We start from the raw sequence: 17,390 nt of genomic DNA, 5'->3' as shown, positions 1-17,390 counted from the left end.
TGAAATTATGTACCATGTTTTATTATCTGAACGATACCTCTCCTTTCTTCTTCATCTCCTGTGTTGTTAGCCAACGTGGAATCATTAGCGCAGCATTAAAACTGATCTAAAACAATGACGTAGACGAGCAAGTTGGTATAGAACTCGACCTCTGACCTTTCTGAGACGTGGCAAGCAGAAAGTCCTCTGACTTAATAAAGGCCCAAATGTTAAGAATCATAATATTTCATGCTCTTGTTTTTTTTTTTGTATTTTTAAAACTGCTATTTGATTTGTTTATTTGAGTGTTTGTCACATGAAGCTGATGTGAGATGAGGAATGCTTTTGTGATCCTGACTTCTCTCGACCATTAGATGCTGCTGTTGCCTAATTTTTAACCAAAGAACCCTTTGTCACACTCAGTACGTTTGATTTGTCATGTTAAATTCTGAAATGTCTCTGCAAATCAGTGAAGCCTTTTACTGGTGGCCTTCACATGTTTCATCATTGTATGAGAACAAAAGACAATGTCCATGAGCAAGGCACCAGACACCTCAACAGACCTCATTCAATGTGATCTGAGGAAACAAACAAAAAAAAAAAAAAGATCTGAGAAGGATTTTTTTAAGCAATGCACTTTTATTTATTTGTATTAATGATAAGTCACATATCACACAGTTATGGCGCTACAGGAGAGATTACAAGCAAGCTATCAAAATCATCTTCAAAGATGCCAAAAACAGGACAGAGATTTGCCTTGGTACCAAAGGGCATGCCAGTCATACAACAGAGGAGAGGGTTTTGTCCTGGTATGTCGTCATAAAAGATACATCCTCTGTAGGAGCACATCTCAGTCCTGTCTTCCAGGTTATAGAAGGAGACCTCTCCCTCGTCGCAATCCACAAAAACGCCAACTCTATGTTGCCTTTGCTTCAAGTGCAGGGGAGCGGTGCTGAAACGATTAGCTAAGAGTGCGTCGTCTTCGTTGTAGAAGCCACAAAGTGTCCAGCCTCTGTCCCATATGGGGAAAAAATGCCCGTCCCTTTCAGTGGCCTCTCTGATGACTCCCAAGAGCCAACCCTTACTCCCACTGATCTGCACTTCATAGTAGAACCTGCCTGAGGAATAACCCTGTTTCCCAAGCACGATGGGTTGATGTTGAAACCTTTTCTCGGGTAAAGCATGCAGAGACTGTGGGCCGTTCCCAATTCTCAGTTGTTTCCCATCCTCAGAGACCTCGAGACTGTTGTGGGCTGTGTCGGGGTCCAGAGTCACATCCACTGCATGTAACTGCTGGATCTTCATCAGCCTGTCCTGAGGCGGAGTCCACACCTCTTTAACAAACCCATCCGTCATCAGCTTGGTGGCCTCACAACCATCGAACCTGACCTTGTGAATGAGCAACGGCATCTTATCACTGAGTGTCTTTTCCATCTGAGCCACTGCTTCTTTCACCATCCCCACATGCTGCCTGATGTCAGGGAGGTCTGGTGTAAATGGGGGGCTGGAGGGAGACAGAGGGTCCTCAGTGTGTGCAGGGAAGCAGAGAGACTGCCAGCTCTGAAGGATGCGGAGGTGGTCCCCTGTCTGCAAGAGTTGTTCCATTTCAGACCTTCTCCTCCTCAACTCAGCCACTTCCTGTTCCAGCTGTGTCACGTGGTCTTCAATCTGCTTCTGTAGTGCTTTCTGCTTCTCCCGGATCACCTCAGTCAGCTGATCCTGGCTTCTCCGCTGAGAGACCGCCAGAGCAGTGAAAACCTCAGCAATGCCTGCTATCTCTTTCTCCGCCGCTCTCTCGCTCTGTTCACCTGACTGTTTGATTTTCTCAATGCTCTTGGATTTAGTGTTTTCCCTCATCTTCATCTCTGACATCACATGGTCCAGCTGGACTTCCTTCTCTCTGAACGCGTGCTCCAACGGGACGGATTCGTGCGCTGCATGGTCGTCTTTCGAGCACATGAAACAAACACAGATCTGGTCTTGGCGACAGAAGAACTCGAGCATCTTTTCGTGCTTCTTACACACCCTGTCCTCCAGGTTGGACACGGGGTCGATCAGCCGGTGCTTCTTAAATGTGTTGACTCTCTGATGAGGCTCCAGGTGAGGCCCGCAGTACGATGCCAAACACACCAGGCACGTCTTCTGGGCCTTGAGCTTCGGCCCACTGCAGATGTCACAGAGCACCTCCCCTGGTTTGGCAACGATGTCATCTTCTCCTGTCACCTCCTGCACCTTCATGCTTTTGAAAAGCTCCACCATATCCCTGAAGCATGTGTTGATGTGGAGCTGTGGTCTCCTGCGGAACTTCCTCATGCAGAGGGGACAGTGTACCGTGTTACGGCCGGCCCAGTACCTTGTGATACAAGTCTTGCAGTAGTTGTGTCCACACGAAATAGAGACGGGCTCGGTGAACACATTCAGACAGATTGAACACAGGAACTGCTCATCACTCAGGAGGCTGCAGGCCGAGGCCATGTCTACACAAGAGGAAAGGGATGTCAAGATTAGGATTTTTTATTCACATTTCTGACAAAAATGTCCCTCCCAGAGGTGTGAGGTTGGATTCAATTTGTAACAGTTGCAGATTATATTCTTTGCAGTCATTTTTTGGTTAGTCTATGACACCTTTTGATTTCTCTTCCTGTAGAAAATTACCAACTGCAACGCCTGTGGTAGATTACGAGACAAAAGGGAAGGAGTTCAAAGTCCATGAAGAGACTGGCTATAGTCGTTCATCATCAGTTTGGTCAATAAAACAAAAGGGTCATTCCGTGTCATTTCATCAAATGCTTCCCACCTGACCATCTCAGAATGTCCTGAAAAAATTCAAGTACAAAGACACACTTGTTAATAGGACAAATCCAAAATATTAGGTCTCTACTGTCAACAGTTTTCTCATGAAACATCATTGAATGAAGGCTAGTTTAGACGGTTTTTGGCATCATGCTCTGAAAAGCCATTTTTAAACGGCAATATCTGGAAAACTATCACACTTGTGGCCTTCAAAATTTCTACAGTGTATATCTGTTACTAATAGCCTCCAAACGTGAAATATCAGGGGTGTAGCTCAATGATAACCTAGTATGGTAGGTACTTAAAATGTGGCTTGTTGAAATAAAGTAGTACATTTGAAGAGTGGCTGAGCCCCCATTTTTTCAGATAAAAGACTTCTATCACTTCTGGCTCTATCTCTGGTGTTAGCTTAAACATTCTACAAAATATGGTCTCTCTAAGATGATTAGTTTCACAGATATAAAGGCTCAAAAATGGAAGTGAACACATCTTTGCCCAACTTCAGAGCCATATTCAAAAAAACTAGGTTATCATTGAGCTACACCCCTGATATTTCACGTTTGGAGGCTATTAGGCAACTAGGCAACTTTATTTGTATAGCACATTTCATACACAAGGCAGACTCAAAGTGCTTCACATCATAAAACAAAGTGAGAAGAAAAAAAAAGAATAGAAGAATAAAAAGAAAATAATACAAAATTTAAAAATGCATTACAGAAAGAAAAGAGAATAAAAACATATTTGCAATAATTAAAAACAGTGCAGACATTAAAAGATTTAGCAGAAAGCTATGGTGAACATAAAAGTTTTCAGTCTAGTTTTAAAAGTGGTCAGAGTTGGGGCAAGTCTTACATCTTCAGGAAGTTTATTCCAGCCATTTGTTGCATAGTGACTAAATGATGCTCTCCAGTGATTGTTGTTTACTCTGGGAATCACTAACAGATTGGTCTCAGAAGATCTTAGTGGTCTAGAAGTCTTATGTAGTGGGAGCATATCAGTGATATACTTCGGTCCTAGACCATGTAGTGATGTATATGTGAGCAGGAGGATTTTGAAATCAATCCTCTGACATACAGGGAGCCAATGTAAGGATTTAAGAATTGGTGTAATGTGCTCACATTTTTTGGTCTTTGTAAGAACTCTAGCAGCAGCGTTCTGAACAAGCTGTAGCTGCCTGACAGTTTTTTTTCGGAAGACCTGCAAGGAGACCATAACAGTAGTCTAGCCTACTAGTAATAAAGGCATGTACACGTTTTTCTAAGTCTTGAGCTGACATGAGCCCTCTAAGTCTTGCTACATTTTTGAGGTGATAGTAGGCTGATTTTGTTACTGATTTAATGTGACTGTCGAAATGTAAATCAGAATCCATAATAACCCCAAGATTTCTGGCTTTGTTTGAGGTTTTCAGGGACAGAGAGTGAAGGTGTTGAATTACTTTAAACCTTTCTTTTTTAGCACCAAAAACAATTATCTCAGTTTTGTCCTCATTTAGTTGTAGGAAGTTTTGGCACATCCAGTCTTTGACTTGCTCAATGCACTGGCACAGAAGATCTATGGGGCGATAGTCGTTTGGTGATACATAGATTTGGGTGTCATCGGCATAGCAATGGTGATCAATGTTATTATTTTGCATGATTTGTCCTAGTGGGAGCATGTAGATGTTGAATAAAGTTGGCCCCAAGATTGAACCTTGGGGGACTCCACACGTTACATTGGTAGGTTCTGATACAAAGTCGCCAATGGAAACAAAATAGTTCCTATCTTGTAGATATGACTTGAACCAGTTTAAGACTGTGCCTGAGAGCCCCACCCAGTTTTCCAACCTGTCCAAGAGTATTGAGTGGTCGACAGTGTCAAATGCAGCACTGAGGTCTAATAGCATTAATATTGAAGTTTTGCCAGAGTCTGTGTTAAGACGGATGTCATTTACAACTTTAATAAGGGCCGTCTCGGTGCTATGAAAAGGTTGAAATCCTGACTGGAAGTTGTTGTGGCAGCCAGTTGAAGCCAGGAAGTGATTTAGTTGTTGGAGGACAACTTTCTCAATTATTTTACTTATGAAGGGTAGATTTGAAATTGGTCTGTAGTTGTTGATAATAGAGGCATCTAGGCTCCGCTTTTTTAGAAGAGGTTTAATGACTGCAGTTTTGAAGGCCTTTGGGAAATTGCCTGATTGGATGGAGTTATTAACTATTTGCAATACGTCTATTGATAGGCAGTCAAAAACATTCTTAAAAAAGTTGGTAGGTAAAGCATCAAGGCAGCAGGTGGATGATTTTAGATTTGTCACCGTTTCCACAAGAGTTTTAGAGTCTATGGCATTAAAGCTTGCATGATTGCTGTGTTACTTTTGCCTGAACAGGGTGGTGATCAGATTTTTTTGTTTGAGATATTGATGGCGCGTCTGATGCCTTCAATTTTATTAGTATAAAAGAATGCAAACTGTAATGGGAATTTTGGATGTTTGTAATTTATAATCAGAATATTTGTCAGGCCAGACGTCGATCCGCATCTCCTCATCTGACTGTTATGCTATGACGAAAATGAATGCCTGTTTGTAGATGATATGAACATGAGTGCCACATTGACATAAGATAATTTCAGGACTATGACGCCTGTGTTCTGTAAATCTTGACCTTGCCTGTACATCTTGTCTTTGTAAGATAGGACATGATCCGTCCTTTGTCCATGGTTCCTCCTCCTTAAAAGGGAGATTGTTGTTAGACTCAGGGTGGTTCCTGCTGATTCTGAACCTTTGCATCAGAAGGCAGGGGTGAACAGTACTTTCTTCTGCAGATGAGAATACTTAGTGGAATAAACCTCGGAGAAAAAGCTGATCCTGGTTGTTGATCTTTATTGGGCAGATTCATTTTTCCACAACAAAACTCATTGCATTTCTGCGTGGAGTGGAGTTTAGCTGGTATTTGTGTTGGGGGGTTGGTCAGTCTGTCAACAGTTGCAAATAGGGTTTTCGCCTTATTAGTGTTGTTGTTTATGATATTGGAGAAGTATGTTTCTCTCGCACTTTTTAAGACTAAATTGTAGGCCCGGAGGCTCTCTTTATAGATGTCATGGTGAATATGAAGTTTAGTACTCCGCCAGATTCGTTCAGCCTTCCTGCACTCTCTTCTCCGGGCTGTCACAACAGCAGCTTTTCTCCAGGGTGCCTTTTGCTTACCAGAAATTGTTTTAACCGTAGCAGGTGCAATGACATCTATGACATTCAGAATTTTGGAATTAAAGATGTTTACAAGATCATCAGCATGACATGGGTTTAGAGGTGGTAACGAGGAAATGGCATTTTTAAAGAGTACATTGGCATGTTCATTGATGTACCGCTGTTTGACCTTATTTGATTCTGTTTGTGTGTCAGGAATGAAAGAAATATTAAAGAAAACACAGAAGTGATCAGACAATGAAGGATCAGTCACAAAAACATCAGAAACATGGAGACCTTTTGTGATAATCAGGTCCAGGGTGTGTCCCTTACAATGAGTAGCCTCTTTCACATGTTGAGAAAGGTCAAATGTGTCTAGAATATTAAAAAGTTCTTTTGCACCCTTGTCATTCAAATCATCAATATGAAAATTAAAGTCACCGGTTATAACTAGGCAGTCGAAATCAGTGGAGATGCTAGACAATAATTCAGTAAAATCATCGAAAAAATTTGACGAATATTTAGGTGGCCTGTAAATAATTAACAGGTGAACTCTGGGAGAGCATTTCAACACAGCACAAAGATATTCGAATGATGGAAAAACACCAAGTGACATCTGTTTCCCCTGAAATGTATTTTTAAATATAGCAGCAACCCCTCCACCTCTTTTCCCAGATCTACAAACATCAATAAAATTATAGTTGGGGGGTGCTGTCTCAATCAGAATGCTGGCACTGTTATTTTGTTCTAGCCATGTTTCAGTTAAAAACATAAAATCAAGTTTAGAAGTGGTAATAAAATCATTGACTAAAAATGATTTGTTATTAAGAGACCTAACATTTAGCAGACCCATCCTGATGGTGTTATTGACCGGCTTTGAGGTTGACTTTGATTTTGAGAGAACAGGAATGAGATTGTTTAGGTTAGCTGTGTGTTCAAGTTTCCCAATGTTTACTCTCTTAGTAGTCACAACAGGAATGCAGAAGGTGCCATATTTTGATGTAGGCGACCTTGGGTCCAGCTGATAATGCGGTCTACTGCTGAACCCTTTTCTGTCTCAGTAATATTCAGGGCTGCTGTCAGGGTGGGGAGGGGGTGGCCAAAAGGGAAGAGGTGGCCATAAGGGAAGAGTCTTGGAAGAGGGGGTCTTGGATTTTATTGACTTAGTTGCAGCCTTGGAAGAGGGGGTCTTGGGTTTTAGTGACTTAGTTGCAGCCTTGGAAGAGGGGGTCTTGGGTTTTGGTGACTTAGTTGCAGCCTTGGAAGAGGGGGTCTTGGGTTTTGGTGACTTAGTTGCAGCCTTGGGAGAGGGGGTCTGAGTAGGGCGGGGGGTAGGTGGGGGTAGCTCCTGGAATTCCAAGGGGGAGGAGGGGAGAGAAAGGTTTATTGGAGGGAGGGAGAATGACGAAGACCTGGATTGGGATTTGGGAGGGGTGGGGGAGGGATCCACATTCAGTCCTCCTTCGACGTTGTTGATAATCTGAGAAGGGCGGGGGGTAGGTGGGGGTAGCTCTTGGAACTCCAAGGGGGAGGAGGGGAGAGAAAGGTTTATTGGAGGGAGGGAGAATGACGAAGACCTGGATGGAGATTTGGGGGGGGTGGGGGAGGGATCCACATTCAGTCCCTCTTCGACGTTTCTGATAATCTGTGTTTCGTCTTCCCTCTTTGTTGGTTCCTCTCGTCTCTTGTCCTTGGCGACAGATGGATGACGCAGGCAGTAAGACATGTTGGTGATGAATAGCTTTGCCCCTAGCTTATTTAGGCAAAGTCCGTTTGTCTTAAAAAGATGCCTGCGGTCCCAGAAAAAGCGGAAATTGTCAATAAAATGCATTGGGCGAGCAAGAGATGCAGTTGAGAGCCATTTGTTGAGCCAAAACAGTCTACTGGTAAATGGCCTCATTTATATAGCGCTTTTCTCCAAAGCGCTTTACATGAATGACTGTCACTCACCCATTCACTCACACATTCACACACTGACGGCGGAGTCAACCACGCAGGGCGACAGCCAGCTCATCAGGAGCAATTGGGGTGAGGTGTCTTGCTCAGGGACACCAGGCACTCAGCTAGGAGGAGCCGAGGATCGAACCAGCAATCTTGCGGTTGCCAGCCGAACGCTCTACCTCCTGAGCTAAACCCCCCCCCCCCCCCTACTGAATGTCTCCGCTCCTCTCCCGGTCGGGGGCAGAGGGCCACTGATGAAAACCTCAGCATTCACAGAGCTGACTGTTTCAAAGAGTTTGTTGAAGTCCTCTCTCAACTCTCTTGATTGTTGTTTTTCAATGTCATTAAATCCAATGTGCAGAATGATATTTTTCAACAGCCACAATTTCCAGGATTCTTTTTTCCAAATCAGACACTGTATCCTTCGGAAAGCAGAGTACTTTGATGTTATTACTGCTTTTCATATCTTTTACAGAAAAGTCACCCACAATCAGATTTGCAGGCCCTGTTGTTAGCTTTCTCTGTGGCTTTAAGTTAGCAGGTCTTACCCTGCTGCGTGGTGGTGGGGGGTTATCCAGGCAATCAGAGGGGGATCCATGGTCCTGCAGCAGTGGAGCAAACCTGTTCTTTAGTTGAACAGTTGTTTGCTGGGGAGGTTTCTTGGTAGCTCTCCTCTCCCCAGCTGTCCGCTGCTGTGTCCTACGAGGCAGTGGGGTTGAGGAGGCGCTGTGCCTGGATGGAGATGGTAACGCAGGCCAGCCGGTCAGATCACAGATATCGGGGCGCTGGGTCCTGCCAGATATCCGTTCTCCCATGTCACAGGGAAATGGTCTTCTCTTTGGCTTTGCACCAAGTGTGTTCCAGGGAGGATTATCGCTGGTAGATTTATTACCGTGTACAGGATCCTCCCGTTTCTTCATAGCTTCATTATTGCTACTTAGCTGAGTTCTAGCATGCTCCTGTCCACTGTTTTGAGTCAGTGCTAGAGTGGTGTTGTTCCCACGAAGTCCATTCACTTCTACATTTACTTCTAACCGATTAATTTTTGTTTCCAGCAGTAAAATCTTCTGTAGGAGTTTATGGTAATCTTCCGTAGAGAAAGGAGGCATCTTCTGCTAATTACCTTTAGCAGGCTCAGGCTTATCTTGTTTAGTAGGCCTCCTCGCGTAGCGTTGAGGAAGTCGTAAAAATATTGAAAAATGACCGTTTTATCTCAAAGAAAATATAATCCCACTGGTTTTGTAAATATCCAGGAGCTGCTGCTATTTGTTTCTTATTGAGGAGAAGCAGATAGCAAAAAATAGCAGAAAATCGCAGGCAGGGGTGAGAGCAAAGAGGAAAAGCGTCTGCACTGTAGCAAAGCCGGAAGCAATAGTCCGGCAGATATACTCTGTAAAAATTTTGAAGGCCACAGGTGAGATAGTTTTCCAGATATTGCTGTTTAAAAATGGCTTTTCAGAGCATGATGCCAAAAACCGTCTAAACTACCCTTCATTCAATGATGTTTCATGAGAAAACTATTGACACTAGAGACCTAATATTTTGGATTTGTCCTATTAACAAGTGTGTCTTTGTACTTGAATTTTTTCAGGACATTCTGAGATGGCCAGGTGGGAAGATTTTCAGAAATTTGATGAAATGACACAGAATGACCCAAAAGCTTTACGAATTTTAACATATGGCACTTGAAGAAAACAACATGCCACTCCTAAATGTCACAGTCAAACATCCCAGATAGTTTAGCATTGGGATCTGAGGTGGTCAAAAAGTAACCGATTATCATTGTGACAATTTTCATGGACACAAGCTGTTACAGCAAAGTACATGCTAAGACAAATACACAGACTGCCCTTCCCTTATCACAGAGCACCAGGAAATATTTGACATTTCAAAAAAGCCATCAGAACCCTCGGACTTTACCTGCTGAGATGCCTGTGGTGTCTGTGGAGAGTTAAGGCAAAGCTTCCTCTTAGAGTTGTGACGTTCACGAACGAACCAAATCTACTGAACGGCTCTTTAACATGAACGATGGGAACCGCGTCGCAGTGGTGAGCCGTTCGTTTTTTGTTGTTGTTGTTTTTTTTATCGCTGTCACGCTCCCTTCAAAGAGCCATAAATCCCATCTCTACTTCCTCTGAATCGTTGAGTTTCATTTCTCAGGAACTACAACCTCCCTCGGCCCCTCCTCGTCCTGGAAAACGCTACCGAAGCTGCTGTGCTGCAACGCCATTGCCAGCACTCTTTCTGTGAGGTTATGTGAATGAAAAACACATCTTAAACAACTGTTTAAAAAAAACAACAAAAAAACACTAGAACTGCCCTAAAACATCAAGTGTATATTCAGTATAATAGAAAACTGAAATTATTTAACATGTTTTATTATCTGAACGATACCTCTCCTTTCTTCTTCATCTCCTGTGTTGTTAGCCAACGTGGAATCATTAGCGCAACATTAAAACTGATTCAAAACAATGACGTAGACGAGCAAGTTGGTATAGAACTCGACCTCTGACCTTACTGAGACGTGGCAAGCAGAAAGTCCTCTGTTTTAATAAAGGCCCAAATGTTAAGAATCATAATATTTCATGCTCTTGTTTTTTTTTTTTTGTATTTTTAAAACTGCTATTTGATTTGTTTATTTGAGTGTTTGTCACATGAAGCTGATGTGAGATGAGGAATGCTTTTGTGATCCTGACTTCTCTCGACCATTAGATGCTGCTGTTGCCTAATTTTTAACCAAAGAACCCTTTGTCACACTCAGTACGTTTGATTCGTCATGTTAAATTCTGGAATGTCTCTGCAAATCAGTGAAGCCTTTTACTGGTGGCCTTCACGTGTTTCATCATCGTATGAGAACAAAAGACAATGTCCATGAGCAAGGCACCAGACACCTCAACAGACCTCAATCAATGTGATCTGAGGAAACAAACAAAAAAAAAAAAGATCTGAGAAGGATTTTTTTAAGCAATGCACTTTTATTTATTTGTATTAATGATAAGTCACATATCACACAGTTATGGCGCTACAGGAGAGATTACAAGCAAGCTATCAAAATCATCTTCAAAGATGCCAAAAACAGGACAGAGCTTTGCCCTGCTACCAAAGGGCATGCCAGTCATACAACAGAGGAGAAGGTCTTGTCCTGGTATGTCATCATAAAAGATACATCCTCTGTAGGAGCACATCTCAGTCCTGTCTTCCAGGTTATGGAAGGAGACCTCTCCCTCGTCGCAATCCACAAACACACCAACTCTATGTTGCCTTTGCTTCAAGTGCAGGGGAGCGGTGCTGAAACGATTAGCTAAGAGTGCGTCGTCTTCGTTGTAGAAGCCACAAAGTGTCCAGCCTCTGTCCCATATGGGAAAAAAATGCCCGTCCCTTTCAGTGGCCTCTCTGATGACTCCCAAGAGCCAACCCTTACTCCCACTGACCTGCACTTCATAGTAGAACCTGCCTGAGGAATAACCCTCTTTCCCAAGCACAATGGGTTGATGTTGAAACCTTTTCTCGGGTAAAGCATGCAGAGACTGTGGGCCGTTCCCAATTCTCAGTTGTTTCCCATCCTCAGAGACCTCGAGTCTGGTGTGGGCTGTGTCGGGGTCCAGAGTCACATCCACTGCATGTAACTGCTGGATCTTCATCAGCCTGTCCTGAGGCGGAGTCCACACCTCTTTCACAAACCCATCCGTCATCAGCTTGGTGGCCTCACAACCATCGAACCTGACCTTGTGAATGAGCAACTGCATCTTATCACTGAGTGTCTTTTCCATCTGAGCCACTGCTTCTTTCACCATCCCCACATGCTGCCTGATGTCAGGGAGGTCTGGTGTAAATGGGGGGCTGGAGGGAGACAGAGGGTCCTCAGTGTGTGCAGGGAAGCAGAGAGACTGCCAGCTCTGAAGGATGCGGAGGTGGTCCCCTGTCTGCAAGAGTTGTTCCATTTCAGACCTTCTTCTCCTCAACTCAGCCACTTCCTGCTCCAGCTGTGTCACGTGGTCTTCAGTCTGCTTCTGTGCTGCTTTCTGCTTCTCCCGGATCACCTCAGTCAGCTGATCCTGGCTTCTCCGCTGAGAGACCGCCAGAGCAGTGAAAACCTCAGCAATGCCTGCTATCTCTTTCTCCGCCGCTCTCTCGCTCTGTTCACCTGACTGTTTGATTTTCTCAATGCTCCTGGATTTAGTGTTTTCCCTCATCTTCATCTCTGACATCACATGGTCCAGCTGGACTTCCTTCTCTCTGAACGCGTGCTCCAACGGGACGGATTCGTGTGTTGCGTGGTCTTCCTTCGAGCACATGAAACAAACACAGATCTGCTCTTGGCGACAGAAGAACTCGAGCAACTTTTTGTGCTTCTTACACACCCTGTCCTCCAGGTTGGACAACGGGTCGATCAGCAGGTGTTTCTTAAATGTGTTGACTCTCTGATGAGGCTCCAGGTGAGGCCCGCAGTACGATGCCAAACACACCAGGCACGTCTTCTGGGCCTTGAGCTTCGGCCCGCTGCAGATGTCACAGAGCACCACCCCTGGTTTGGCAACAATGTCATCTTCCTCCTTCACTTTCATGCTCATGAAAAGCTCCACCATATCCCTGAAGCATGTGTTGATGTGGAGCTGTGGTCTCCTACGGAACTTCCTCATGCAGAGGGGACAGTGTACCGGGTTACGGCCGGCCCAGTACCTTGTGATACAAGTCTTGCAGTAGTTGTGTCCACACGGAGTAGAGACGGGCTCGGTGAACACATTCAGACAGATTGAACACAGGAACTGCTCGTCACTCAGGAGGCTGCAGGCCGAGGCCATGTCTACACGAGAGGAAAGGGATGTCAAGATTAGGATTTTTTATTCACATTTCTGACAAAAATGTCCCTCCCAGAGGTGTGAGGTTGGATTCAATTTGTAACAGTTGCAGATTATATTCTTTGCACTCATTTTTTGGTTAGTCTATGACACTTTTTGATCTCTCTTCCTGTAGAAAATTACCAACTGCAACGCCTGTGGTAGATTACGAGACGAAAGGGAAGGAGTTCAAAGTCCACGAAGAGACTGGCTATAGTCGTTCATCATCAGTTTGCTCAATAAAACAAAAGCTTTACGAATTTTAACATATGGCACTTATAGAAAACAACATGCCACTCCTAAATGTCAAACATCCCAGATAGTTTAGCATTGGGATCTGAGGTGGTCAAAAGTAACCGATTATCATTGTGATAATTTTCATGGACACAAGCTGTTTAGAGCAAAGTACATGCTAAGACAAATACACAGACTGCCCTTCCCTTATCACAGAGCACCAGGAAATATTTGACTTTTGAAAATAGCCATCAGAACCCTTGGACTTTACCTGCTGAGATGCCTGTGGTATCTGTGGAGAGTTAAGGCAAAGCTAACTTCCTCTGAATCGTTGAGTTTCATTTCTCAGGAACTACACCCTCCCTCGGCCCCTCCTCTTCCTGTAAAACCAAAGCTGCTGTGGTGCAATGCCATTACCAGCACTCTTTCTGTGAGGTTATGTGAATGAAAAACACATCTTAAACAACTGTTAAAAAAAAAAAACACTAAAACTGCCCTAAAACATCAAGTGTATATTCAGTATAATAGAAAACTCAAATTATTTAACATGTTTTATTATCTGAACGATACCTCTCCTTTCTTCTTCATCTCCTGTGTTTTTAGCCAACGTGGAATCATTAGCGCAACATTAAAACTGATCTAAAACAATGACGTAGACGAGCAAGTTGGTATAGAACTCGACCTCTGACCTTACTGAGACGTGGCAAGCAGAAAGTCCTCTGTTTTAATAAAGGCCCAAATGTTAAGAATCATAATATTTCATGCTCTTGTTTTGTTTTTTTTGTATTTTTAAAACTGCTATTTGATTTGTTTATTTGAGTGTTTGTCACATGAAGCTGATGTGAGATGAGGAATGCTTTTGTGATCCTGACTTCTCTCGACCATTAGATGCTGCTGTTGCCTAATTTTTAACCAAAGAACCCTTTGTCACACTCAGTACGTTTGATTCGTCATGTTAAATTCTGGAATGTCTCTGCAAATCAGTGAAGCCTTTTACTGGTGGCCTTCACGTGTTTCATCATTGTATGAGAACAAAAGACAATGTCCATGAGCAAGGCACCAGACACCTCGACAGACCTCAATCAATGTGATCTGAGGAAACAAACAAAAAAAAAAAAGATCTGAGAAGGATTTTTTAAAGCAATGCACTTTTATTTATTTGTATTAATGATTAGTCACATACAGTGATCAGAACAAGAAACGATACGGATCCTGTGCTCACAATATACACTAAAATTCAAAGAAGGCCCAGATGAACAAGATTATTGATCCTGGTGTTCACTCATGTCACCTTTAAATTTGGTACATCCACACAGGCAATATAAACCCAGTTGAATTAATTTGATCACAGTAATACGTTGCTTTGTTCGACGTTTTTCTCGTTAACAATCATATAAGCCGGAGACAGCAGGCAATTATTCACATTTGAAAAGCTGAAAAAAATTGAATATTTTGGCATTTATGCATGAAAAAAGGATTCAAAAGATTAATCTATTATTAAAATGATTGATTACATTTCTGTAGATTGACTAATCGATAAATCTTAAACCTCTACAAGCAATTTTGAAAGCGATTGGCCATGTTTTATCTACACTGAGAAACAGACCAGAACGCTGGCTAAATGATGCAAAATAAGTGTTAAAATATTATACAACTAATCTGCCTTCTACCTTCTTCCCCAACTTTTAAATTAATCTCGTCGCCATCTGTCATCTTAAATCCTTGACGTTTTTGCATTATGCTGGACTGCAAAAAGATAAGAATGAAATCAAAATAATAATTTCTAAGTAATTTATATTACACTGACTTTTATTGCCCTTTTGTCATGTGTGATCTTACTACTGTTACCTTACCGTGGAACACGTTATCCCCTGTGGGGCCTTAAATTGTAGGGGCCACAGGAGTGATTACAAGCGTGTTGTCAGAATCATCATCAAAGATGGCTATAATAGGATACAGCTTTGGTCTGTTATTAAAGGTTGTGCCAGTCAGAAAATGCAGAATAGCTTTGAATGTTGATATGGTTTCCATGAAGGCACATCCTGTGAAGGAGTAGATCAGAGCTCTGGCGTCCACATCATAGAAGGAGACCTCTCCCTTCTCGTAATCAGCAAACACGCCAATTGTCTTGGGTTTTTGTAGGGGAGTGTTCATACCAGGAGCAGGAAAATAATTATCTCCGAAATTGTGTGATCCGAAAAGTGTCCAGCATCCGTTCCTAGGATCGGGAAAGAAAAGTGTCTCCCTGTCAACGGACTCTTTGGCCACTCCCAAGATCCAACCCTTACTCCTACTGATCTGAACTTCATAGTAGAACCGGCCTGAGGAAAAACCCTCTTTCCCAAGCACAAAGGCTTGATGTTTAAATCTTCTCCCGAATAAAATGGTAAGAGGTGGCAGACCTTCCCAAAATCTCAGTTGTTTCCCATCCTCAGAGACCGTGAGTCTGTTGTGGGCTGAGTAGGCGTCCAAAGTCACATCCACTGCATCCAACTGCTGGATCATCATCAGCTTGTCCTGAGGCGGAGTCCACACTTCTCCAGCTGAGAAGGGCTGCTCAGGGGCCTCACAACCATTGAACCTGACCTTGTGAATGAGCAACGGCATCTTATCACTGAGTGTCTTTTCCATCTGAGCCACTGCTTCTTTCACCATCCCCACATGCTGCCTGATGTCAGGGAGGTCTGGTGTAAATGGGGGGCTGGAGGGAGACAGAGGGTCCTCAGTGTGTGCAGGGAAGCAGAGAGACTGCCAGCTCTGAAGGATCCGGAGGTGGTCCCCTGTCTGCAAGAGTTGCTCCATTTCAGACCTTCTCCTCCTCAACTCAGCCACTTCCTGCTCCAGCTGTGTCACGTGGTCTTCAGTCTGCTTCTGTAGTGCTTTCTGCTTCTCCCGGATCACCTCAGTCAGCTGATGCTGGCCTCTCCGCTGAGAGACCGCCAGAGCAATGAAAACCTCAGCAATGCCTGCTATCTCTTTCTCCGCCGCTCTCTCGCTCTGTTCACCTGACTTTTTGATTTTCTCAATGCTCTTGGATTTAATGTTTTCCCTCATCTTCATCTCTGACGTCACATGATCCAGCTGGACTTCCTTCTCTCTGAACGCGTGCTCCAACGGGACGGATTCGTGCGTTGCGTGGTCTTCCTTCGAGCACATGAAACAAACACAGATCTGCTCTTGGCGACAGAAGAACTCGAGCACCTTTTCGTGCTTCTTACACACCCTGTCCTCCAGGTTGGACACGGGGTCGATCAGCAGGTGCTTCTTAAATGTGTTGACTCTCTGATGAGGCTCCAGGTGAGGCCCGCAGTACGATGCCAAACACACCAGGCACGTCTTCTCGGCCTTGAGCTTCGGCCCGCTGCAGATGTCACAGAGCACCTCCTCTGTTTTGGCAACGATGTCATCTTCCTCCTTCGCCTTCATGCTCTTGAAAAGCTCCACCATATCCCTGAAGCCTGTGTTGATGTGGAGCTGTGGTCTCTTGCGGAACTTCCTCATGCAGAGGGGACAGTGTACCGGGTTACGGCCTGCCCAGTACTTTGTGATACAAGTCTTGCAGTAGTTGTGTCCACACGGAGTAGAGACGGGCTCGGTGAACACATTCAGACAGATTGAACACAGGAACTGCTCGTCACTCAGGAGGCTGCAGGCCGAGGCCATGTCTACACGAGAGGAAAGGGATGTCAAGATTATACTTTTTCCATTTCAAACCCCCAAAATGTGTAAATAAAGTAGATTTTTTGGTATTCAAAATTCTTAATTCAATGGCATTCAACACAATATGCAGGTGGAGCATGAGGGCAGCATGCTGTGCCGAGGATTTCACTGATTACTATGGTATGGCCCTCATTGAGCCAAGCAGTTTCTGGCTACCTCAGTAGTTTTGTAGATCAATGAGCTTCACTTCATATAATAAACCAAATGAATGTAGTTTGTGAGACCTAACTTACACCTAATGACGATGCAGAACTAATCAGGTACCAATATACTGTATATCATGTATCTCAGTATGAGTTATTCCTCTTACAACGATGGAAGAGTGGTTACAGTCGCTAAAACAAATGCTTTGGGAATAGCATTGTGTCAGAGCGAAAATAAGCACTGATTCTAGAGTAATACATTTGAGCTCAACTATAAATACAATGTATAGAAAAAAATTAGAAATAAGATCATGACATTTGTACTAAGTCAACCTTATTAAATACAGGAAATACTGCTGATTCTGTCTGTCAAACACATCCAGACTGGAATCTTGATTATTGTCATATATTTACTTCTGGACACATGTAAATTATGATATTTAAGATTAGAGCATCAGGATACTTTACCTGCCGAGATGTCTGTGTTGTTGATTGTTGATTGTTGGGTTCTTTATTTAGAAATGCTCTTTCCTTTCTTTGGAAATAGTTCTTATAGACTGGTAACTCCAGTTCTAAGAATATATT

At 43.4% G+C, this 17,390-nt stretch overlaps 3 protein-coding genes across 3 annotated transcripts; all 3 read right to left on the bottom strand.

Annotated features, from left to right (window-relative positions):
• Window positions 1-657: 657 nt before the first annotated feature.
• Window positions 658-10,690, bottom strand: LOC311032207 (E3 ubiquitin-protein ligase TRIM39-like; the record flags this gene model as incomplete). Its single annotated transcript, XM_084038842.1, has 3 exons — window positions 10,265-10,690; window positions 9,791-10,190; window positions 658-2,456 (listed from the first exon to the last, which is right to left on the bottom strand). Exon 3 carries the CDS (start codon window positions 2,452-2,454, stop codon window positions 658-660), a length of 1,797 nt encoding a protein of 598 aa, XP_083894968.1. The 5' UTR covers window positions 2,455-2,456; window positions 9,791-10,190; window positions 10,265-10,690.
• A 187-nt stretch (window positions 10,691-10,877) lies between these two features.
• LOC311032496 (E3 ubiquitin-protein ligase TRIM39-like) lies at window positions 10,878-13,237 on the bottom strand. The gene is made up of 2 exons (XM_084039332.1): window positions 13,214-13,237; window positions 10,878-12,674 (listed from the first exon to the last, which is right to left on the bottom strand). The coding sequence occupies exon 2, from the start codon at window positions 12,670-12,672 to the stop codon at window positions 10,885-10,887; it is 1,788 nt and encodes a 595-aa protein (XP_083895458.1). The 5' UTR covers window positions 12,673-12,674; window positions 13,214-13,237; the 3' UTR covers window positions 10,878-10,884.
• An 849-nt stretch (window positions 13,238-14,086) lies between these two features.
• On the bottom strand, window positions 14,087-17,363 carry LOC311032498 (E3 ubiquitin-protein ligase TRIM39-like). The gene is made up of 2 exons (XM_084039335.1): window positions 17,274-17,363; window positions 14,087-16,607 (listed from the first exon to the last, which is right to left on the bottom strand). The coding sequence occupies exon 2, from the start codon at window positions 16,603-16,605 to the stop codon at window positions 14,824-14,826; it is 1,782 nt and encodes a 593-aa protein (XP_083895461.1). The 5' UTR covers window positions 16,606-16,607; window positions 17,274-17,363; the 3' UTR covers window positions 14,087-14,823.
• Between the last annotated feature and the right edge of the window lie 27 nt (window positions 17,364-17,390).

The sequence above is a fragment of the Eutrigla gurnardus genome (assembly GCF_963514095.1).
Source record: "Eutrigla gurnardus genome assembly, chromosome: 21".
Lineage (NCBI taxonomy): Eukaryota > Metazoa > Chordata > Actinopteri > Perciformes > Triglidae > Eutrigla > Eutrigla gurnardus.
The sequence above is the reverse complement of the archived record's forward strand: the minus strand, read 5'-3'. Positions and strand labels throughout refer to the sequence as shown.